The 24,879-nt window shown below is 43.3% G+C and overlaps 1 protein-coding gene across 14 annotated transcripts in view; it reads right to left on the minus strand.

Moving 5' to 3' along the window:
- The window catches only part of LOC306978558 (calcium/calmodulin-dependent protein kinase type II subunit gamma-like), a 99,365-nt gene extending 74,700 nt beyond the window's left edge, over positions 1-24,665 (minus strand). For 4 of the 14 annotated variants that reach the window (XM_079577185.1, XM_079577183.1, XM_079577179.1 and 1 more), the window contains exons 1-2: positions 24,203-24,665; positions 13,672-13,766 (exon numbers count right to left, since the gene is read on the minus strand). In XM_079577185.1, the coding sequence (XP_079433311.1) occupies positions 13,672-13,766; positions 24,203-24,267 (160 nt within the window). In that variant the 5' untranslated portion in view covers positions 24,268-24,665. The remainder of the gene's footprint in view (positions 1-13,671; positions 13,767-24,202) is intronic. The other 10 variants (XM_079577177.1, XM_079577176.1, XM_079577175.1 and 7 more) reach the window with 4 other exon arrangements.
- Positions 24,666-24,879: the final 214 nt, after the last annotated feature.

The following is a 24,879-nucleotide window of genomic DNA, read 5'->3' on the forward strand; positions in this document are numbered from 1 at the left end:
AAAGTAATGAGTTTTTTATATCAATTACTTCCCCGTCTTATTTTCCATCTTGTTAGTTGACTCATTCTCCGTGCTGAGGTCAGGGGTCGCCAGGGGTAACGGTGAGTCACAACCGCGCCATTCATTCAGGCCTTATGTAAAGTCGCATCCTCCTCCCCAGAGCGGCAATAGCAGCAGTGGGTTCATAAAGTATTTGTACCCCTCTATTTATAGTTTCTATGTTATGTTGTTGAAGCCTGATGTAAAAAAGATGAAATTGTTTACTTTGTTCTTACAAAAAAAACTACACTCAGACTTTATGCAGAGGCAGCACGTTTCTGTAACTTGAGGTTTCTACAGAGAAGCCGTTTCATGGCATGAAAGTATTTGATGTAGTTTCTTCATCCTCAGCACATTTCATGTGGATGTTTAGTGGCCATTAGATATGACACTGAAAATGATTTAGCATTTAGCTCAGAGGCCACTTTTTATGCTAATTCTTATCTAAAGTAGTTCTCAATGATTTCTAACTAGGCTTTGGTGGTCGATGGGTTGACAACAGCTTAACTCATCTGGATCTTTCATAATTTGCAATGTCTGACGGCTAAATGCTAACGGCTACAGTATAAAATGCATTGAGCAGGCTAACGAACATTGAAAAGTTGCCAACTTGCTAAGCTTCTCCTTTTTTATTTCTGTGAGCCAGACTACACGCTGTTCCGAATCTTTCTGTACAAAAACGGCACCATCTCCGCGAGTTACGATGAGCGTGATTGACAAGCAGATGAACCAATCAGAAATCAACAAGCAAACCACTGTTAAAAGAAGTGTGCAGCCTAATCCTGCTGGTTAAAGCTGCCTTAAGCGATGTCCTTTTGAAATGCTTTCATCAGTGAAAAGTATCAGTGGAGTAGTGAACTCTGCTCTGCTCCATCCCCCTCCCCTCACCTGGCACAGTGCTTTTTTTCCCGCAACCCTTGAACGCCTCAGCCTCTCCTCCGGCAGCTGTAGATAAACTGACATTTCATAAGGGTTTCAGCTGCATCAGAGATTTATTTTTTTGGAAGCTTCTGTCACAATGCTAAACTGCTAGCCGCTAGCTACTGCGTCTTCTGCTTCAAACATTTGCGATCTCTTGTTCACGTGTTTGTGTTTACATGTTGCGGGGGGGGGGGGGGGGGGGTGTGCTGGGGCTGTACTGTGAGGTGAGGGCATGGATCTATTATAATAAAAAGGTGAGGGAGGTGCGAGCATGGGTGCGAGGTACAGCGCCGGTCTTCTTCTACTGTTTGCGAGAGTGATGCACATGGTGGCGCATCGAGTGGCGCTTATTGGTAATGCATCGGTGCCGGACCGGCCGAAAAAAGGGATCGCTTAGAGTAGCTTTAAGGCTGCTTCTCTTATGTCCTGGCTATGACCATTTGCTTAAAGGGGGGGTATTATGCAAAATCGACTTTTTCAAGCTTTACATCATGTTATTATGTCATTCCCTCATTAAAAACATGCCTGAAGTGTTGCCTTGGCACATTCATGTGTTTTGGAGTAATCTGTAAAAACTCTGATGGCAGCCATTTTAGGGATAGGTTTGCCTGATTCGTCCTAGGAACACCCCCACCTCCTGGAGACGCCCCGATCCTTTCGTCACCAGCCGAGTAACCAACCACTGCTCCTCAGCAGAACCCCCTCCCCACTGATGCCACAGACAGCGTGTGGAGGGGGCGTGTCGGAAAGGGTCAGAGGTTCTTAAAGACACAGAGGCCTATTTCAAGACATTCACTACAGCCATTTTGAGAGAGCAATTTTATACAAGGCAGTTATTCTAATTTACTGCATTTACAGACCAACAGAAGGTTTCGTCATCATTGTAGTGTGCTGTAGACTGGTGCTATGTGATTGAAAAAAGCATAATACCCCCTCTTTAATATCTCTCCCTGCTCTTCACCCCTTTCCCTCGGGACTGTCTGGTGAATTAAAGCCTACGGGACAAACACACTTTGCAACTTCTCACTTGTATTTTTAGTTTTCAAAGTCTGTTAATGATGAGATTTGAGAGAGTTTTGCACATTTGAGTGACGCGCTACAAATTTGCATTCGCGATCGGATCTGCAATATGACGAAATGACGCTCATGCTTTTGCACAGAGAGCATGAGAGACTGGCTTTTTATTTTACTTTTAAAGAATGATCGAAAACAGCACGATGGTAATGTCCTTTTGTCACAACAACTTTCTTTTTTTTTTCATACTATTCCTAGCTTCAAACCATTTTCATCAAGAAGGCTATCGATGGAATATAATAGGATTTTCATGTCAGCCTGTCGGTGCAAAGAGGTCTGATTCTGAACGCCACAGTAAACGCCGCATGCTGTTGCTGAGCATTCAAGTGTCGTCTTGCCTCTAACTGTTCTTTGAATGCGGCGCTGCTCGATTTGCAAGGAAAATACAAAGGGCAAAGGAGCGTCCAGTGAAGCATAATGCAAATGCGATAAGAGCCGGGTTTACATACGGCCGGGTAAAGGCAAGATTAATCACGATTGCTGTTTCAATGGTAGTCATGGTTTCTCCGACATAATGTTTAAAAATGCAGTCCTGTTATGTATAGAATCTGCCAATTCTGTGGTTCAGACCTCTAGCACCTGAAGCAGGGGTTACTCAGACCAGAAATGACAGACTCAGGGGTTTCTGTCACATTCAAGATCCCTATAGCCACTGACCCCGTATAGTTACTGTATACAATTTCACCCCTCCTTGTCACTGTCTGTCACTCTGGACATGTTTAAAGAGTTGTATGGGCCATAGCCGTCTCCCGTCTTCTGCTGTCCGGTGTGGGTTACCCGTATCGGACACAATAAGGAGCAGAAGCCTGGTCTAATTAGCCTACAGTAAGGAGAGAGAGAGATTAGAGGGAGAGATCGAGAGGGAGAGAGACGTCCATTTGCTGGAAGAGGATCACCCGCGGTTGTACTCCGGGCTGGCGCAGTGTTACTAATTCATTCAATCCCCTTATTGGTTGCAGAGGCGAAGCCTGCGGGCTGATTACCGCTACTTCCTGCTGCTCTCTAATTGGCCATCTGCACAGCCATGGGGCGGACCTATGGACTCTGCATCAGCTGCGGACGATGGATGGATGAGTAAACACTTTAGCGCAAAACCCCGATACCCGATACGACGCTATAGCATTCGTCCATAGGGATACAAGGAGAGATTCATGTGGGAGCGGGGCTGCAAGATTAATCACAGCCAGTGAGAATTTCAATTTGAATCGGAAAATTGCAGCATCCCGTCTTCATGGGATCTGATGGATAAGACTCGCATGAAATCTGTCGTTCGTTGATGGGACGTCAGCGAAGTTTCCATGCACATCTTATGGCTTGAAGTCCTTTCACTTATTGCTTAAAACAGGCCTCTACTTGTTTTTTTTTTTACGAAATTCAACAAATTATGCTTGGTGAATCTGTGAAAATAATAAACTTTGCACTGCTTCTTGTTTGGGTTCAGTAATAATATATAAACCAAGTCAAAACACCAATGAGTCTCTCGGTATTGATATTTTAAATTGTTTAAAGTCTGAACTGCCTATCAAAAGAAAAAAGATTGTAAAAAGTGAGAGACCGGACTGACCAGGATATGAAATAATCAGAAGCGCCTGCGGCTGACAGCAGTGGGAATGACACGGACGCTTTGCTAAAATGTTTTGTACATCCAAAACACTGTGAATAATACGATAACAGGAAACAAACCTTCAGCTACTCAATTCGAGCTTGCGCACGGCTGGCATACTCACAGGAAACATGTTTTAAACTCGATTAGCACTTTGCACGACAGACATTTTCTCCGGCAAGAGAAGAAAAAGGAAGGGAGAGAATTTCCTACACTCTTCTTACTAATTGATCCTGGACTTAGAGAGGAGGCACCTTTTAGGCCCTATTAACCGATAACACACAACTGAGGTCGATCTGAAAGGCACAAAACAGTAATTGGAAGAATCAAGCAAAAACAAAAAAAACATTTTCTTTTCTTTGGTTTTGTTGTCAGTAATGAGAGGAAATACGCAACTTTCCCCCAAACGGCCGCAGGGTAGGGGTCAAGTAAACACTTCCCGAGGAGTGTTGAGAGCCATTATAAAACAGTTAGTTCTGGAGACGCACTTTGATAAAGCCTCCGAGAAGCAGAGGACTTTAAGGCTGGTTAATGTTGATTGATGACCAACTATCCCGATGCTACTTAACGCACTATTTCTGTGTACACTTGTGGCTTGAAACCAGGCTTTTGGACACATTGACGTTGGTATTTCATGTTTTTGTAGGTTTGTGTAGGGAAAAGACACTTGGATCTTGGTCAGGAATCTACAGAATTAGGCCTGGGTTCCCAATTTTAGTCGAATCCAGAATCCAGACCCATGGAGATGATGCAACCCACACAGAAAGGCCAGAAAGGGAATCAAACGCTCCTTGGAAAACTTCTGTGATGTGAGAGATTTGTCTAAGCAATATACCAAGACAAAAATAAAAGGACGCCAAGCTAACACAAACAAGCAACATTTAAAACATAAAAGGAGCAAATCATAAGCATCTTCCACCACTATAGTAGTTTATCTCAAACAGCAAGCCTTTCTAAATGTATGCTGTTAGCCGTAAGCCATTAGCACCTGCAGCACTGTCCAATCCCATTAAAGAATCCGGCCTTAGACTCACTTTAACCATTTACATTATTGATAGCAGCAGTGGAACAAGGGGCAGATCAGTTGTGGAGAGCTTGGACACACTGCCAAGACTCACTTCAATCTACTCAAGACAAGATGTTATTTAAATGTGTGCAGAACTTGCGCAAAATGTCTGCACCGGGTTGGAGTCACCAATACACACTAATGGAAGCACGAAGAAGAAGCTAACAGGCTAACGGGCAAAGCTGGCTGCGGGCTAGCGCCACTTGAACAGTATTTAGAGCCAAGTTTGAGTGAAAAAAAAAAGATCTCCATTGTGTAATTGGATGTACAATATCCCTCTCTACCTTTGTCTTTTCTGTCAGCGTAGTGTTTACTCTCACGGACAATTAATGAGTAAAAAAAAAAAACGCAACAAGCTACGACACCTGCAGTGGCGCAGGTAAAGCTAACAGGCTAACGGCGATGCAAGATCTTGGTGGCAAAATTATGCTTGACAGAAATACATCTTGTGACATTGCAGAGGCTTAAAGAAACAATGCCACGGAGAATGCGGGCCATAATTAAAGCTAAAAGGCGGTCCCCTATTGTGTCACCCTTATTTCTGTTGCCACTTTTGGATGATAATATTAAAAGCATCCAAACAAAAGGGGCAATTTGAAAGTGATTCTGCAAAAAGTGACAAATACAGCCAACTCATTCTTGACAGCGATACACAGATACTGACTAACCATAGAAACAATTAAGAAAGACCGCTATTCGTCACTCCTCCCTCATCTACAACACATTATTAGCAGGGAGTCAGGAGGGAATCCATGATGACTGATCAAATTCCTATATGCATGTTCCAAAAAGGGCAAAGAGGTGGTGTCTTCACTGTAAAGAAATCTGCAATGCACCTACGCAGTTCTGCCAGACTTGTCAGCCTCATTAATATGCACAAACTTCAAAAAGTGAAACCCTCTCCTTTGGAAACAGTTTTCAAAGTTGTTTTTGACTGGAGTTAAAGCAGTACTAAGTGACTCGTGCACCCAGGTGTTGAAGCATGTTGCATTTTTTTTAACTTATTAATTGTCCGTGAGAGTAAATACTACACTCACAGACAAAGACAAAGGGCGAGGAGGATATTGTACAACCAATTACACAATGGAGATTTTTTTTTTCACTCAAACTTGGCTGTAAATACTGTTTAAGTGATGCTAGCCCACAGTTAGCTTTGCCCGTTAGCCTGTTAGCTTCTTCTTTGTGATTCCATTAGTGTGTATTGCACCTCCGACCCGGTGGCGGTCAAGTTGCAAGCATGGTTTTCTGGACACCAGGGAGAGATGAAAGACCCCCCAATCATCCCATTAACACTTGTAGGGACTACGAAAAGGATTTATTATGGTTAACACGTTACTTAGAAGTGCTTTAAAGGGGCTTGATGCAAGTTAGCCATTTTATACTCACTACTGCCACCTCAGGTCATACGTGTAACTGCACCTTCTATATTAAGCTTGTGCATGACAGCAATTCGGACCTGAATTAACACCGTTTTGAGTGACAGTGCAGGATTTTAGAGGCAGTTGTGGTAAATAGGTGTGGGCTTATTCTACACCTTAGGACATTGTTGAAACATGTAGGGGGAGGAAAATACACAATTTTCACATTTTTAAACTCCGTATAGTCTCTTTAAGTCCCCACTGGATTCTGTGTTATGGCGCACTTTTCAAAGTCGCATTTCGCCACAAGGGGGTAGTATCCCCGTCATTTCAGAACCCCACCATGACGGCCATGAAGTAGTGTGATTCTTGACTGCTGCTTTGACACCGGTGGCTTTGAAGGATGGGTCAAACTGCAGAGGACAAGTCTCCCTACATGGACTATACCGTAAATTAAAAATGAAGCCACATTCGCCAAGCCACGGCTGCCAAAGTACCCCAATGCTGTTTACTTCCCCCTCTCTACCCTACCATGCTTCCTTTGTCCTTCCTCGTAGTACTTCCTGGTTGCTGCCCCCTCCCCCCCGCTCCTCAGATTACTGCAGTGTTTACCAGAGCTTTGAGAGACTTACGCACCCAGCACGCGTCAGGTCACACTCGCTCCACTGGACTAAAAAAGGCACGCGCTCAAATCCTGTCTCCCAGCTCACGAACTGTCAAAGGAGGCGACGAGGTCTACACAGTGCAGCCCACAGTGAAATCCCCCCGCACTGGTCGTACTGCAAGACTAATCGCAATTTGAATGCTTGCAAGTGGCAAAACACAAAGGTTGTTTAGGTAATGTCCTCTGCAAACAAGAAAGTGCCTTGTCTCCTTTACAAACAGGTTCTGAAAAGCTTGTTTCTCCCAAATGTTAATGCTCTGGAGTTGTGTTTAAAACATGCACTGAATTCTAATCTTTAAACATAAAATGCTAATGCAATTACAATCACAAAACTTGGCAGAAAGGCTGCAATTATACCCCCCCCTCCAAATTGTCTTTTTTAGCTTCACAGAGAACCATGATTAAAGCAACGGTTATACTGGGCTGTTAATTGAAACTTTGAGGATTTTTAATTGGTTACTAGTTGTTCCATAATGGTGAGTAGTTGTGTCTTAGGCAGGTACGAAATGATGCTTCGCAGTCTTAGAGAATGGATTCAATTCCTGGACTATGTGGGGCCTTTCTGTGGGGAGTTTGCATGTTCTTCCTGTGTCTGGATGCATTACTTCCAGTGCTACTTTTGGAAACTAACTTTATTTGATTGATTTTAGACTCTGACTTTTGACGAAAAGATGATAAATATCTGATGAAAAATATCTTTGTAAGAATCTGTTTTATCGCAGTTGTAATACCGTGACAATATTACTCCCTGTGACACACTTTCATGAACATAAAGGATTTGTATGTTAGAAATGCATTAAAGGGACTATACAGAGTCATATTAAAATTATGTATTTTCCTCCCCCTACATGTTCCAGTAATGTCCTAATGTGTAGAATGAGCCCAGACCTGTTCACCACAACAGCCTCTAAAATCCTGTACTGTCACTCAAAAAGGTGTTAATTCAGGTCTGAATTGCCATCACGCACAAGCTTAATATAGAAACTGCAGTTATGCTTAAGACCTGAGGTGGCAGTAGTGAGCATAAAAATGGCCAACTTGCATCTAGTCCCTTCAAGAATGAGTTTCGACCACAAATAATTTAAAATTGCATCGCTTCCTGTTCCATTGTCAAATAAGGACTTTAATTTAAGCTATTACTCTATTTATTAAAATATGTCATGTTTCTTAAAGCTTCTTTTTTGACATTTACTTTAAAAGATATGAGGCTCTTTCAAACTGACACTGGGAGTTTTTATGTTTCTAAGTTTTTCTAGATTTTTCTTCATTGTTTTCGTCTTTTCATCTATTTAGGCTAATTGTAAAACACGACTTTGACTGAAATGATGACCAAAAAAATTTATTTGTCAACAAAATATGTCCTCCTGACCAAGACACTCAGAATCTGGACATGGGTTCCCGGGCGCCTCTTGACCCGAGGCACTGGTTGCTAACGCCGTATTAAAACCCACTTACGGGCCCGGATTATTTCATAAAACCCCTCTCTTTTAACGTGCATGTTGTCTGACAGACTGTGTGGCCCCTCGACTGCTGGGATAAAACAACAATAATAGCATTACAACACACTCACAATGGCGAGCGTCTCTTATTAGCATTAGCCTCTCACACAAATGCTGCATGGACTGCACCACAACACAGCTGTAGAGGAGCAGGGACGCGCCTTTGGGATCCGCGGGGTCTTAGCGCTTGACAAAATACATTTAGCATAAGTGGATTAGCCTCAATACAAATGCAATCCCCCATGAGCAGAAAGACAAGGGAAGACAGTGGCAGTAAATAAGAGATACGGGAAGCAGGGGACGCCTGTGTACAATAATGGTCAGGCGCAGGGTTGAAGGAAACATTTTAGTTGAAAAGCAATTTCCATGGAATTGGCTAATCGCAAATGTTGCAATTAAATGGCATCTTATTAAACCCATAGCCGAGTAAGCCTGTCTTAAAAAAAGCGATAACGATATTGATGTCTTTAAAGAAACAGGCCAACATTTTTCCATACTGAGATATGTTCTTACCTGAGCTTAGAAGATGAGTTGATACGTAACTGTCTGGTCTTTGTGTGTGCCCTCAGTCACGCAAAACGACCAAAGATGTTGCTAGCATAAGCCTCTCCCAATGTCTTCCTATAGCTCCAAACGGGGGTGAAGTTGGAAGCTACCACGCTCTTCCACGGTCACGCACAAAGACCAGACAGCTACATATCAACTCATCTAAGCTCAGGTAAGAACATATCACAGTATGGAAGAACTGTGTGCCCTCAGTCACGCAAAAAGATCAAAGATGTTGCTAGCATTTGGCCTCTCCCAGCATATTCTTATATAGCTCCAAACAGGGTGAAGTTAGAAGCGACCAAGCTCTTTCACGGGCACGCACAAAGACCAGACAGGTACACATCAACTCGTCTAAGCTTAAGAGTATATCTCAGTATGTAAAAACGGTGGCCTGTTCCTTTAAAAGTCTGAACTGGTCATATTTGATGGCTAGGAAGACAAGGGGTTGCTGCTCTGCTTCTTCCGCAGCAGGAGGAGATCCTTGAGAAGGAGGCTGGTAAAGCTTGGAACGTCTCGTCCAGGGGCCATAGCAACAGGAGGACTCAGTGACTGAAGTGGGGCAGGAATGGCGGCCGCAACCTCTTCGCCTTCCGACGCGAAACGGAAAGTGTGCGGATCGACATGACAGAGTCGGCCTTCTCTGGAACGTCATTCGCTCTGATCTCAGTGTCAGTTGTGAAGAGAAAACTCGATTGCTTCTTTTAAAACACCACACCGGTGCCAACATGGACGCTGCAGGGCAAAAGGTACAGCTTGTTCCAGTCGCAGGTCCGCGAGAGGGTAGAGGATATTCAGTTTACTCAGACTCGGCTGACTCTTCCCAGCACGAGGGAGTGAAGCCATAATGCAGCAGTAACCGTGCAACTTTGACGAGGTGTTCGCACAGCTTTGGCGTCACCTAGTATGCGGCTAAAAGCCTAAGTGTATTGACCCCAAAGGTATTCCGGTGATTTATTTGACACTCCTCTGAACTCACATTTAGGTCAGCGCCTCTCTGAAGGAGCAGCTCCAACGGTAATAACCACAAAAAACAGGGTCAAAACTGTCGTCAAATATTGCAATTCATGAACAACCAAGATGATTTCAGCTGTTGTCAACCCATCAACCACATTTGCGTGATGTCAAAGCCCGGATAGTAATCACAGCTGAATGAACAAACCTTTTGAGATTTTACTTAAGAGGCCTCTGAGCTAAATGCTAAATAATTTCTGTTCCTTGTAAGGTTGGATACACAGGTCAAATCCACAGGAAGTATGTCATGAAATACTCTAATACAGGGACTGGTTCACAATTTGCTCGAATGTGGATAGAAAGTTTGTGGAAAACTGTCCAGAAGCTTATTTGCTTGTAGGCGTATGTCACAGCAGGCTAGGATATTTAACAGCATTTCAATGATTTATGATGATTTGCATATCTTGTTTAGGCAAAAATAGGCTAAATATGACCAAAACTGGCTATTATAATTATATTATAGTCAAGATATTGATGATTTGGCGATATATGATGTAACTCATCCCTTTTGGAGCACCTTGTATTAGATCTGCAGTCTTCCTGGTGTGTGTAAAATGTGCACTGTGGACAGAATCTTGTTTTTTTGTTTATATAATAATTGCAAATCTAATCGAAATGTTTGTCGGGGACAAAAACGTTGTAATTAGACATCAAAACTGTGCAGCCACGGCCAGGTGAGAGCGACTGTCAGCGCAGCAGCACTGGAGCGGTTTGTCAGATACCAAAAGCAATTAAGTCAGGGAGAACGGAGAGGTCTACTGACACCAGCCGCTGACGTCACCGAGGCAGCACGGGAGAGGAGCAGAGGGGAGTGGGCGGGGAGCTAATGCACATGCATACAACACACTGGACAGCTAACAAGGAGGCCGGAGGTATGATGGAGCTATACGGACATATAGGCATCCTGAATACAATATAATCATCACTGAGAAAACACTGTGCTGATATAGAAATGTTCCTCTCTTGCACAATGTGGAATTTGACAAGTATTCAATATATTCCTACACAGAATATATATTTCTTGCATTATTTTGGGGGCTTCAAAGCTCAATAAATCCGGTAAGGTATTAGATATTGAAAATTCCTTGCAGAAATATGGATAAATGGTGACTGATGATTCCCCCCGATCAAGGGGAAAGGGATAGGGTTAGGAATGGCAAATGTCATGTAAGTTGTGTTACACTCATACAGGTCTTACACATACTTTTAGAAACTAGAAGGTCTTGGCTTTCAAATAAGGCGTCACACTGGCATATAGGCTGTAAACTCTCCAGTCAATTATGCTTTGGAGAAAATGACTCTAACCCTAAACCTAACCCTAACCCGATAACAGGTTAAACACTTTGCTGTGAAATTCCTGAGTGAAAGTTTTATGTTGACGGACTAAAATGCCCTTCCCTTCCCTTCCTCGAACTCCTTATGTCCTTATGTACAGTTTGAGTTCTTAAATGTTTATCTCTTAAGTCACATCACATGTCCATTTCCTATCAGAAAGTAATATAAGAATTATTAATAAGAAATGTCCTACCAAAGGAAAATCTATGTTCTGGTGGAAGTGGTGGACAGATGCTCTTCGATTTCACCTTTTCACAGTAGACACCGACATGTTTGTGATGAAAATACTGTATCTAAAGTTGTCTAGTCACAAAGAGCAAAGTGACTCTGCAAAACGGGACAAGTCCAGCCAACTCAATATCGAGATCAGTCCAACAGCGACACAGAGAGCTTTCTATTCATTTCCATTACCGGTCCCTCTCATACTTGTGACAAATCTGACTCCGGCCGCACCCGCGTGGCCGACCAATGAGCCGCCGCATTGAAATCTGGATCAATCCTTTGTACAACAGTTGTCTAATGACGCCACAGAGGAGCAATCCAGTTTTATTCAATGCACTGTTTATAAAAAGGGGGGGGGGGGGGGGCTATTAAGCTATCAAGAAGCCGCTGCGAAGAGTTCCCTCATGACGCAATGATTGAATAAAGGCGATCGGACCATCCAGCCTGAGCCCCGTGATGTATGCAACCGGCCCAGTAACGATTTTAGCCGCTCCCGGTCATCTATAGCCGTGGATATCCATAGTAGGTTAGTGTGCCTCCCCGTGCGTGTGTTGTGGCCAATCGATGGGGCTGGGCGGCTCCATTGAATTTACGGGATTTTAGCGTCAATATGATGAAGTGCCTTGATTTATCAGGATAAAAGCCAGCAATAGCGGCACACAGGATTTATAAAGAAGAGGCAGAAATGACCTTGACAGGAACAGCCGCGCAGCCTCCAACTCTAAATGAAAAGTTATGTAATAAGTGGAGTAATCGTGTTACTTTAACACAATTTGTCCCGGCATGTTGAGAGAAACGCTGCATAGTTTCTCCAATCCGTCAAAACATTATGGGGGGAGTTTCGGGTGCCCGTCGGAACTAATGGACGGCGCAGGAACAGGGCATATGCTAAGCTAAACTTTTTGAGCTTTAAACCATCGTGTCGTGAAAAGCGGCAGGTCTGAAGTTGGATTTCGTATATGACATAATCCTGCATCCCTATTCGGTCTGGCGCATCTCAATAGCTAAAGAAATACTTGCTTCTAGAACTGCTTTGATTGTGGATTTGAAGCTAACAATTATTCATTTGATATTCATAATACACTGTACAAATCGTTGCTTTTTGCAGGTATTTGGTAATAATCTCAAACACATCGTTGGTTAGAAAATGCAATATTGATCTACAGTGAAACAACTGAAACTAAATATCCAGTAGTTTCTTTACAAACGCTTCACTGTGCAGCTGTTTCAATACAGAGTAAAAAAAAAAGAAAAGTCTGTGCAGCTGTATTGAAGCTATGCAAGAGATTGAGAGGTTTCTGGATATGTAGGACCTGAGGAGCTGTCGCAGGGTTACGAAGAGTAGTCCTGGATGAAGATTCAAAGATTACTCCAATATGAGCTTGCGGCCTCGAAACACAACTCCAGGCATGATTTTGATGAGACAACAAGAAAGTATAATGGTAAAAAGCTCTAAAAATAGATATTGCATAAGACCACCGTTTAAAGCAGTACTAAGTAACTTGTTTACCTTACTAAATCCTTTTCGTAGTCCCTCTGGGGGTAATCAAGTGTTAATGGGATGACTGGGGGGTTTTCCATCTCCCCCGGGTGTCTCTGGCCAGTAAACCTCAATTGCAACTTCGCTGCCTCTGGGTCGGTGTCACCAATACACACTAATGGAATCATGAAGAAGAAGCTAACGGGCTAACGGGCAAAGCTAACTGCGGGCTAGCGCCACTTAAGCAGTATTTACAGCCAAGTTTGAGTGAAAAAAATTATCTCTTGGATGTACCATATCCCTCTCTCCCTTTGTTTTTTCTGTCAGCGTAGTATTTACTCTCACGGACAATTAATGAGTAAAAAATCGTAACATGCTACGACACCTGCAGTGGCACTTGTGGCCTCTAGGGGCATGAGTTACTTAGTACTGCTTTAACTTTAGTAAACAAATTGGTCTGCAGTTTACTATCGAACTGTACAGACTTGTACTTCCGTCATTGTCGGTTATCAGTTTTTGTAATTATTGACTGGTTTTATTGTTATTATTTCTTTCTTTTTTTAAGTCACACAGACCTGCTTTTCACCTGCTGATGTCATGATGTGGTGCTCCTCTGATTACTTACTAGCCTCCACAAGAAAGCATGTCTTGCCGTTTCAGTCCCCTCTATGCCAGAGAGTTTGATCTCCAGATGACTAAAACTGTTTTCATATTAATAAAATACTAAACTAAAAGATACATTGCATCTTGGAAATTGCTTCTACTTTCAAAGAATCATAAATCAACCTTCAAGTGGCAATCAGGAATGTACACACCGTGTGACAAACGCGTTCAAATCTAAAAGCCTTACCTCTTGCAGATAATTTCTTAGTGTTGATGATTTTTGCAGCATATTCCTGTCCCGATGACTTCTTAACACACCTACGCACCACTGAGAAAGCTCCCCTAAGGAAGAAGAGAGAACAAAACATCAAAAATTAGCTCGGTTTCATAACAGCATTCGAAAGCCTTTGAAAATGTTGCCTAATTTTCCCTGGTTGCGAATTCAAGCTGTTCACATTTAGGCGCAGAATATGCTACATGACAGGCGCCGCTATGGGCTGAGAGGGGGAAAGTTAAAGCAGCGCGATGTTGTTAGCAAAAAGGCTATGAGGCGATGATTTGGTTTGATGGGAGAAATCGGAGCATGCAAACTTCACACAGGAGAGCCCCAAAACATGGTCCGGGAATCAAACCTGGGACCTTGTGTGGAAATGAACAATATAAAGCAACAAAGCTTAAAACCATATTGTAAAGAATGGAGTGCAATGATATTTCAGGATTTTTGACATATGGCCTCATTTCCTATTTATCCAGAGTGTTGCTGATTTCTGGAGATACATTTTTATTTATTTCATGCATTCCTTATATTTGAAGAGTTTAGTGGTGCTTGGCTAGTGCATGTCTACGGTAACTAGTAGCCTGCATTAAAAACCTCTTCAAAATCACTGGGTATTCCACCAAACATTGCCATATCTGATTTGTAGAAAGCTCATTTGTGAATTCCACCCGTAGTAATGCCGGCCGCAGGTAAACAAACTATTGTAGATGCCGTAACCTAGCAGATCACTCCGCCGCTGCGTAGCTTACAACCTGCTGCTCAAATATAAGTTCTTTTAAATGCAAAATAGTTATATTTCAAAAATTATTCAGTCAACACAGACATTTATATTGGTAGTCTGGTGTTATGAGTGATTTGCCTCAGGTGCACTGTGCTTGGGTCAGACTGTTTTTAATGCAGGCTACTAGTTACCATAGACATGCACTAGCTTAGCACTAGCTTAGCACCACTAAACTCTTCAAGGACTGCATGAATTAAGAAAAAATCAACAACACTCTAACTAGGAAATGAGGCCCAATGTCAAACATCCTGAAATATCCCTTTAATGTCACATCCACTATCAAGCACATCTTGCTTCTTAGAACCATTGCTTTGCCTTCCTCACAATTTCCTTAGAGCCTTGATCACTATTTGGATTTTATCACGTTACATGCGCGCTGAATATCTTTGTTACGTTCTTCTGAAAATTAGCCAAAACGTCACTCTCAATCATGACAAGACTGACCGATATAAGAGTGAGTCGGGAAAAGTGTTTGAGCTTAGATACAGACGGCAATCTCCATTTGTCACTATTTTTTTCTGGCAGACTATAAACGTATTTATCACACACAAATAAAGTCATGTCAAAATCGGGCCATTATGATTCGTTCTTCCCAGCAGATTGTCCGGTAGAGGTGGAAAAACTGGCACTCCAGGCTAGTGTTAGCATATGTAGCATAAGCTAATGTTAGAATCATTGTTAGAATTGCCCATTATTTATGTATTTATGTGCTGTTGAGCCACTTCGCTCCTCTCCTCTATGTATTTAGTAGAAAATATATTCATAGCATTTGTTTTGGAGTAATGGGTAAAGCAGGAGTTTTTTCCCGCCTGTTTATTTTCCCGCTCTAAGTATAAACTCTTTGGAGAAGCCGATCACTTGTGCCTTTTTTTCCCCCCCCTCTTTGCCATATCACCCACTCCTACAGCCAATCTGGCAATAACACCCCATGGTCACTGTAACCCACTGACCGTCCTAAATGAGAGTCTCATTTTGCAACAACCTTTTTTTTGCAGATAATAGGCTGCATCGCGGTCTATAAATACCAGAGAACATGTACAAGGTAACAGCTCTCGCAGCAGAAAAGGAAGTGCACTCCTGCTTCAAGTCGTTTCATATTGACCTAGATGAAAACTCCACATTTTTCCACTCGCAAACAGGGACATTATAGGTTTAGAAAGACAAAAATAAGTAGGGAAGAATATCCCTGCAATATAGTAGGCTGCAGCACAACTTACGGAGTTGTCTAAAAAAAAAAAAATACAAAAGGAGTCTGTTTATGCGCAGGAGCTAAGACGGTAAGTCATAGACGGAAGCGAAGGGAGTTGTTAGCTCTTGTATCAATAGCAGGATTTGCATATATTCTATAAATTATGTGAGATGGAACAATAAGTGCTGTCTCAAGATCCACCATCAAAACTTGGAGCTAATGAGCTGAAGAATGTCTTGGTACCTGTAGAACGTTTACTTTATCAAGCACTGTTCCGAACATTCGATCCTGATCTCTAAAGCCTACAGTTTGGTTGATTGGAAATTAAGAAGTTCATAATCTATATCTTTGACTCCCTGGTTAACTCGAGTAGCCAATTACGGATTCGCCTAGACCTCGCCAGTCAATGGGTTGAAGTGCATTTCCCATTGGCAACAATTAGCAACATCAACAATTAGCTTGCTCATTCAACAGCCTTCACAAACTGGAAAAAGATGGAGATCACCGGTCCATCAGTGGTTTTCCGGAAAGGAAATTACCATTCAAAAAGAGACTCTTTGAAAAGGATTCATATTAAGGCTTTAAAAGAAAAATGGCCGCTAATCAGGCTGTGATAACGAATCGACATATATGAATCAAAAAGTTAAAGAAGCATTTTCCAGTATTTTTGCTTCCTGAAACAGTGCAGTGACCGGGGTGGGCGGGACCAAACTGTTGAACTTCACTGAGTTGAGGGAAGGCGATGCTAACGCTCAATGTGCTAACATCAAACCTTAAACCGCAATTTAGCGAGTTGAGATTTAGCATAGGTTTTATACAAAGCCCTTCTGCAAATTTAGACTTGGGATATACAAAATGGATTCCAATGTGCAAATACTTGATATCAATGCTGTAAAATAACTTTGCTAATTGTGAATAAAGACTGGTTTTAAATGATTTCCTTCAATGCTTCAAAAATAAAGATGGAAACTATTCTTAACTAGTCTAGTGGAAAGTGCATATGACAGGTTTCAATCATTTGAAAATATGACCTATTTTGATGGATAACATCTGTTGTATATAATAATTATAATCTTATTTCAGTGAAGCAGGAAATGAATGAAGAAATGTTACCAAGAAAAGTTCTTTTATTTGAATTTTTAAGCCACTGACAGGAAGTGACATAGATAAAGGCAAAGCGCCATAGCATCATTTCTCATTGACATAACATGGTTGGCATGGCAACAGTTTAGTCTATGTCACTTCCTGTCAGTGTCCAATAAGGAAGTGAATCTATAAACATGACAAACTAAAGAAAACTGGGTAACATTTTTAATAAAATCTTATATATTGTGTTAACTATGTTTTAGAAAAAAATGTGTCTAATGTGCCCTATGCACTTTAAATAAACGACTAAACTACACAAAAAAACAATATTCGTGACTTGGCACCACGATCTGGACGTCGCTCGTCTCGGACACAATACAACGCGGCAAACAGCCTCTATTTGCTTAAGATTAAAAGCCTCCGTGTTTGACTGTTCATTCAATACGGGCTTCGGCTTGTTTGACGACTCTAAATCATCCTGCCACTTAATAAAAAAGCGCTGGAGTTGGTCTTTACAGTTTGCACACGAGGCCGGGCTGCACTGCCGGCCACAAATGCTGCTCTTAGTTTGAATTATTTACAGGGAAATGAGAGGTGACAGGTGACATAAGCCCAAGTCACTGCTTTGACATTAATTTCATTGGATGGAGCCAAATGCATTAACAAATATAGCACCGTAAGGAAACTTGGGCGAGTGGTCAGTCTCCTGCTATAGCTGTAGGCCAACACTATGGAAGTCTTTTATGTATATATTTATGAGATTCATCGCAGATTGTTCTCAATCGTTTACTTAAAAATCAGGGTTCAATTCAATGTGCACATACTTAACACGCAAAGGGGCAATAACATTTGAGAACACAAAATCATGCTGTGTTTGTATTTCATGTTCATTGTGGGATATTTTAAGATGAAGTACTTCTCTAACAGAGCTTAAAGGGACTATACAGAGTTTAAAAAAGTTAAAATTAAGTATTCCTCCCCCTACATGTTCCAACAATGCCCTAATGTGTAGAATGAGCCCAGACCTGTTCACCACAACTGCCTCTAAAATCCTGCACTCAAAAAGGTATTAATTCGGGTCCAAAGTGCCGTCATGCATGAGCTTAATATAGAAGCTGCAGTTACACGTATGACCTGAAGTGGCAGTAGTGAGTATAAAATGTCTAACTTGCATCGAGCCCCTTAAACAGTCATTTTTTTAGGCATTAGAGTTCATTTCTGTTGCATCATGAGGTCTGCAATGATAGTTTCCTGCCTCAATACATCAAACATTTGATTCTGATACAGCGACAGGCCTAATCGCGACATGGCTTTGCAGAGATAGGCGCATCATATCAGGGGAAAGCGTAATGAGGCTGCAGTCCTACACCGCCTGTGCCGCCAATAGTGGACGAGACTTCTGCCACGACAGAAAAGGGCAGCACTGTCTGTTTATGCGGCGGTGCTGCCAAACACAATGACACGATGAAAATATTTTTTCTTTTAAGCATAATAAGACACCGCAGGATAGTTAGATTTTTGCAAAGGGGATATAGCACTGCCCAAAGCATTTCCGTCTCAGCCTCTTTTGTATGGAAATGGGTGCAATTTCTCTGTACATTGCAGAGGAAACGACTTTATATACGCTAACTAATTGCAGCTTTTTTTTCTCCATTTGCAAATGAATGAAAACCTCAAGAGCATAAAACATAGCAGAGAAGCATAACGACATGAAAACGCTGAACAATTGTACAACCGCAATGAATGAAACACGTCACAGCGCAGACAGGACATCATTAGTCCGGCGTAGATACAATTTAGAACCTGGATGCTTTTCGGGATTAAGGATGTGATGCCCCATTTCACCCTCATCTTCGGCATCTTCGCCCTGACAGGAGGAGAACGAACTCGGACCACAAAGCCACTGTGTGTGTGCCAATTACTTCAGAGCCTCATTACCTTGTCAAATGTCTGTGTATTTTTGCAGGACCTTCCCAGCACTGAAGGCGCAAATATCACAGTGCTTTTAATAAACCTTAAAGTAGAACAGTCTGCATGAAACTGTGACCGTACAGAATGTGATTGCGACGTATCTTGCGGCCCCTAATCATGACATCTCCAGCCCACAGTGGAGCAGAGTGCAGGGCCATGTTGGAGACAGAGAGCGAGGGCGAGAGCAGTGCAGAGCCAGTGCAATCAGCGCCATTGATTACTGACGATTATTAGGCCCAGAGTGGAAATGGCAGCGGGAAATTAAGGCCGGTTCGTCTTATAGAGACGTGTCCGCGGATGGATTGGGCAAAACAAGGGAGAAAAATCAAAGGACAAGCACACAATTCCTGCAACGCCGCCCGGAGCAACGCATCAAGACGGTGTCGGCAATCAGCTTGATCTCCAGCGTGAGAATAAAAACGCTGAGAAGCATGTTGTGTAACTTGGGTTATGTTAAAAGAAAGCGAAATCACAACTAGAAACATTGCTATAAGCTGTAATTAATCAGGGGACACACACACAAAAAAAAGAAAAGCTGTTTCCATAGGGATTATTATGCGCCAACCCTGAATGCATTCATTGTGCATTCCTCTTTAGTCAATTCTCGTATATGCTAATGCTCAAACCACAGCTGCCCTGGGGTAGACTGATTAAAATGTGGCTGCCAACAAGTGCTGACAGCCTCTCTCAAGCCCAGCTATTATCATTCCCACACAGCAGTCACACTAAGGCAAAGTGTCTTGCCCAAGAGCACATCGAACCACCAGCTTGACCAACAATATGAGCCACTGTTTTCCCAACTATGATTCTTTGCTCAGTTTTTTCAACATTATACTATGAAACATGACAGTAGTGCACTTTTTCGTGGCATTTTTTAGTATTTATGGCTGTGATTCTAATCATATTTCATGTTGCAATTTGTCTACCATTATAAACTGTGGACATCAACCTTCAAAGACTATTATGTCTTGTTTGAAGGGTCTGCTGGATTTGCTGTTGTCCATTTTGCTCTTTAAAGCCTCGTCCAACAATAACAAGGCGTGGTGGTTCTTCCCAAAGCCGCAAACATGACCTTAAAATGCGGAATTAGCGCGACATTTAGCATCATGGTGTGACATACTTATCCACAACTGTCATGATCTCATCCCTCGTGTCTTACCATTCACTTTGAGGTCAAATATTCTCAATAATAAATCGTGGGATTTAGCAATATTCAATAACAGCGTGGAGTATAGTCACGAAGTAAAAAGTAAACTGAATATGGGATTTTATTATGTATAAAAGCTGTTAAAGCAGTACCAAGTAACTCTTGCCCCTAGAGGCCATAAGCACAACTGCAGGTGTCGTAGCATGCTGTGATTTCTTTTACGTATTAATTGTCAGTGAGAGTAAATACTACGCTGACAGAAAAGGCGAAGGGAAAGAGGGATATTGTACATCCAATTATACAATGGAAATCATTGTTTTCACTCAAACTTGGCTGTAAATACTGTTTAAAGTGGCGCTAGCCCGCAGTTAGCTTTGCCCGTTAGCCTGTTAGCTTCTTCTTCATGATACGTTTGTGTGTGGTGACGTCACAGCTCTACTCCAAAACTCAACAGAGAGTTACAGAACATACATATTTATCAGGCCCATTAGCCAAAGATGCTGCACCTACTGCTATAAAAGTAATATTTACCAAAATCGGTACATCCGGGTTAGCAGAGATAAATGCTAACAACGCAAAAGCTACGCTAACCCCGGAAGTAGTGACTTTAGTAAATATTAGAGTTTTTTATGTTTCCTTCTCGTATATTTGCCGGAAGTGGAAGTCGTGACGTCACACTTAATTAACAAACATATTCCATTAGTGTGTATTGGTTGCTCCGGTCCGGTGGCAATCAAGTTGCAATTACGGTTTTCTGGCCAGAGACACTTGTATTACCCCCAGAGGGACTCCGGAAAGGATTGATTAAGGTAAACAAGTTACTTAGTGCTGCTTTAACTCATAAACTGTTCACTCATAAATCTCATTGCAATCTCTCTTTACATGTCAGAAAGGCGTCATTATATATTCTTCCAAACCCCTTCCTTATGTACAGTGACTTTTATGGCCGTAGATTAGCAATAGCCAACACAACAATAAAGAAGAGAAAAGAGTGTACGCTAAGTATTTCTCTCTCTTAATCTCCTTATAATTTTGGAATGCACAAGATAAGTGAGATAAGTTTGAAGTTTATTGTAAAAGAAGAAAGAAATGTATTGCATTGATTGACAGCCTTATTGACAAAGAATGGATTGCTGCTTCTAAAAGTCTCATTATCATCCACAGGGGACATCTGCCGTGAAAATGAATAGGAAAATTGAGAAATCCTGACGTGCCAGCAGCAAAAAAAAGATCAGATTCCGATGTTTGAAACAACTAACGCAATTACCCTAAATGTTTAAGGCAAACTCAGATTGACAACGGCGCGCTTAAGCCTCCGGGACTCGCTAATTGACACTATGCACATTTCAATTTCATTTCAATTAATGTCATTTGCAGCAACGGACGGCGAGAGCGAGGCGCGAGGTGAAATTATTATTTTTTTTAAACCGTCATCAGAATAGTCCACGCGCTCACGTCCCTCCCCTGCCCGCCCGGCTGTAATGGCAGATAGGCCGTGGGAGTGCTGCTGCTGCTGCTGGACTTGATAAAGACCCATTCTGACATTTAGCGGCCCGAGAGTGAGCGGGGCGTAGCTTCTATCTGAAACATCACAACGCCGCATAAAGCCTCCTTATTAGCGCGCGGCGTGGGGTTGTTTTTTAAAAAAAAAAAACGTCGAGACGCGCGTTTGGCGTTCGTCAGGGCTCGACTTCGACGCCTGGTCATCGTGTTTTGAGGCAGGGGAAGGGAGAGGGGGGTTGTCACGGTTTCGGGGAGACAGGGAAGATCTATGAAATGAAAAAAAAAAAGGTCGCAGAGAAAAGGTGAAGCATTTCCAAATAGAGCCAAATGCGTCGGATAAATCAGGGGTGTAGGCGCAGCGGATGACAAGCACTCGCAGTCATTTTGCTCCAAATCGTTTTGCGCAGACGCATCTCAACTCTTAACGGCGTGTGAAGTTTGAAGTATTAAGGTCGCAAAGTTCAGTTTCACACGCAGAACCTGAACCTGTTTGCAGAAGTCTGAAACTACAGGGTTGTTTGCAAATGATGATGTGCTGCAGGGGCGGATCTAGAAAAAACAAATCACGGGGTGGCAAGCAGGGCCAGCGATCATTTCTGGGGTGGTGACACATAATACAATGTCGAATGTTTATAGCGGAGGTACGCAGGTTTTGCTTGATCACAAAGGGATTTTTTTTCTGTTAAAATAGCAGCATTGTTCATAATTCAATAATTCAAGTAAGGGGTTTCTTACAACAACAAAAAAAGAAAAAATCATGATCTTGGGAGTTGGCACATGGCTCCTTATTTAGCTCTAAAGGTGTTATAAATCCTTGTCCTAACTGAGAGCGAGCCTCTGTAAGCACCCAAGTAGCTTCTAGAGCAGATGTAAGACATCACACATACAGACAAAATTAAATGACTATTAAATGAATCAGGTTTTGAATATCTGGATTGCAACTCGAAACAATGCATTTATAAAGTGCCAGGTTGACGACTACACTACAATTCAAACAGTTCCAGACAAGGACAAAACCTGGCTGAGATCAATGGGGTGGGCAGCTGGGGTGGCTAGACCTTTACCGTGCCACCCCTCTAGATCCGCCCCTGACGTGCTGCAATTGATGGCGCAGCCCAACACGCAAGTTCACGTGCTTGCCAGTAAAACTATAACAACCAAGTTACCAACAATTAGGCCTATCGACAGTTACTTCGCTAAACATTTCCCTATTGTTTTGGACAGTCAACGGTGCGTCATATTTCCCCTCCCTTCAACAGGGTCATCTGCAATTTTAGACTCATTTGAATTGCATTTCATTTGTGCTTCTTGTAATCCAGATGCTTCTGATTTTGACATAGTTTATCCTGAGTTTAGGACGGATCATTTGGCCCAATCTTGATCCGGTCTGACCCGGTGGTACTTGGAAGGTCACATATATAATAAGGCGATGGTTGAATCGAGAAGTTTGACCGTTATTGATCTACGGTAACGGTGGTCGGGCCACACATTGACACAGCGCTTCGTCGTTGTCGATTAAGTTTGACAGACGAGTACATTGTCAGCTAAAAAAAAACAACACACGACAATAACCCGGGATTGATGTTTGATTTTCCAATTGTTGCACATTTGCTGGATCGGATACAGCGTTTGCGTAACCGTGTACTATGCAATTGTTCATCTATGACAGGCCTGCTCAAGAATGCATATTCATTTTGTAATCAAGGTATTACAAAACTGCACGTTTGCAACTGACATATTGACAAATTCTTGCACACTGACGGCCATGTCTATGTAGTAACGCCGTCCAAGCGCTGCAATGTGGGAGCAGGACCCCCCCCCCCCCCCACCAAAAGGCATCGCAAAGTGTTGCAGATTAATATTTAAATAGCCCACACCGCGATTTTTTATTGCATATTGAACGCCCACGCTTGAATTTGCTGTTATGCCACGATCCACAACAAAGGCACGGCAGATCCGCCCCTCGCTGTGCCTATACCTTAATCGTAAGCCCCGGTGTTACGGCTCGATCTGCACCCCCTTGTCATTCAATGATCTGGCTGTACGTACACACGGCGCGTTACACAAATCAACTGCAGCTGCTGGGGAGGGAAGAGAAGAGGAGGAAAAAAAGAAAAAAAAAGTGGCCCCGGCCTAGTTTTAACCAGCGAGCCAGCCCCAGCCATCGGAGCCCTCCTCATCTCTTCCCCCGCGCCTGCGTCTCTGTCTGCGGCCACGGGAGAAGCTGTCAAACCCACTCCCCCCGGCCCCCGTGCGCGCGTGCGTATGTGCGTATGTGTGTGTGTGTACGTGTGTGTGCGCAATGTCCACGGGTCTGTCTCTGCAGGAGCCCGCTGTCATGTCAAGCCACCGCCGGGGAAAGGAAAGAGAAGGCCCCGGATTGACTACGCGCGATAGGTTTTTCATGCGTCAATCTCGTTTTTTCGTTGCGGCGCACGCATCAGCAGGCGGCGAAGCGCAAACGCACGGACGCTAAAAGGGGGCTAACTGAGTATGAAGCGTGGTAGGTCGGGTAGTAGCTTCGGCAGGCTAAAGTAGGAGGACTTTTGGAGGAAGGAGGGGGGGAAGGGGGGGGGAGAGGAGAAAGAGAGGCTGACAGTCACCGCGATTGTTTGGCTAAAATACGCACGCAGGCGATCGCAGACCCCGACGCGGAGTCTTTACGCGTCAATTTTAAGCGAAGCTAAGAGAGGCTAGCGAGGGGATATACACGGGCTATACAAGGCGAGGAAATGCGAGGGTGTGGGGGGGGTGACAGCAGCACGACAAGGCAACACACACACACACACACACACACACACGATGTACTGCGCTGTGTTCTTACTTTCCGAGCTCCTCGTACAGCTGGTATTCATCCGTGAACCTGGTGCAAGTAGCGGTGGTAGCCATGGTCCGTAGCCCAGGAAGGGGTGCCCGAGGCGGGGGTAAAAAGAAAAAACTAAACTAAAAGGAGCTCGGTAGAGGAGGCGGCGGAGGAGGAGGTGGTGGTGGTGGTGGCGGTGGGTGTTAGGTTAGGTTAAGGTAGGCAGCCTGGTTTTTTGGATCGGTGAAAGGCGCACACGCAGGCTGTTCTCTGGCCCCGGCTCGGCTTTTTTTTCTCAGGCTTAAGGGTCCAAAAAAAGGGGGGGGAGAAGAGGAAAAGAAAAAAGCGAGAGGAAGGTGGTGAGCCTAGCCTCCCAGTGCACTTGAATTCGAGTGAGTCCCTTTTCTGTGACAGGCAGGCAGTGCAATGCAAAGCGCACACAGCCCGATCTGAGGAGCGCAGAGTCGGAACAGGAGGGGCTGGAGTGGACGGGGGTGGCGGAGAGGTGGAGAGGCGACCAAATCACGCGAGAATTACGCCTGTGCAGCAGCAGCGGCGGCGGCGGCGGCAGCGGCAGCGAGAGTGGAAGGGTGGTGACGCTGCAGGGGCGGAGTTGGCTGCAGATTCGCGACCCTCGTCTGGATGTACAGCTCTGCACTGGTATGGAAACTTGGAGATGTCAGCTACAAGCCTGTCCT

This window comes from Gobius niger (assembly GCF_951799975.1).
Source record: "Gobius niger genome assembly, chromosome: 19".
Classification (NCBI taxonomy): domain Eukaryota; kingdom Metazoa; phylum Chordata; class Actinopteri; order Gobiiformes; family Gobiidae; genus Gobius; species Gobius niger.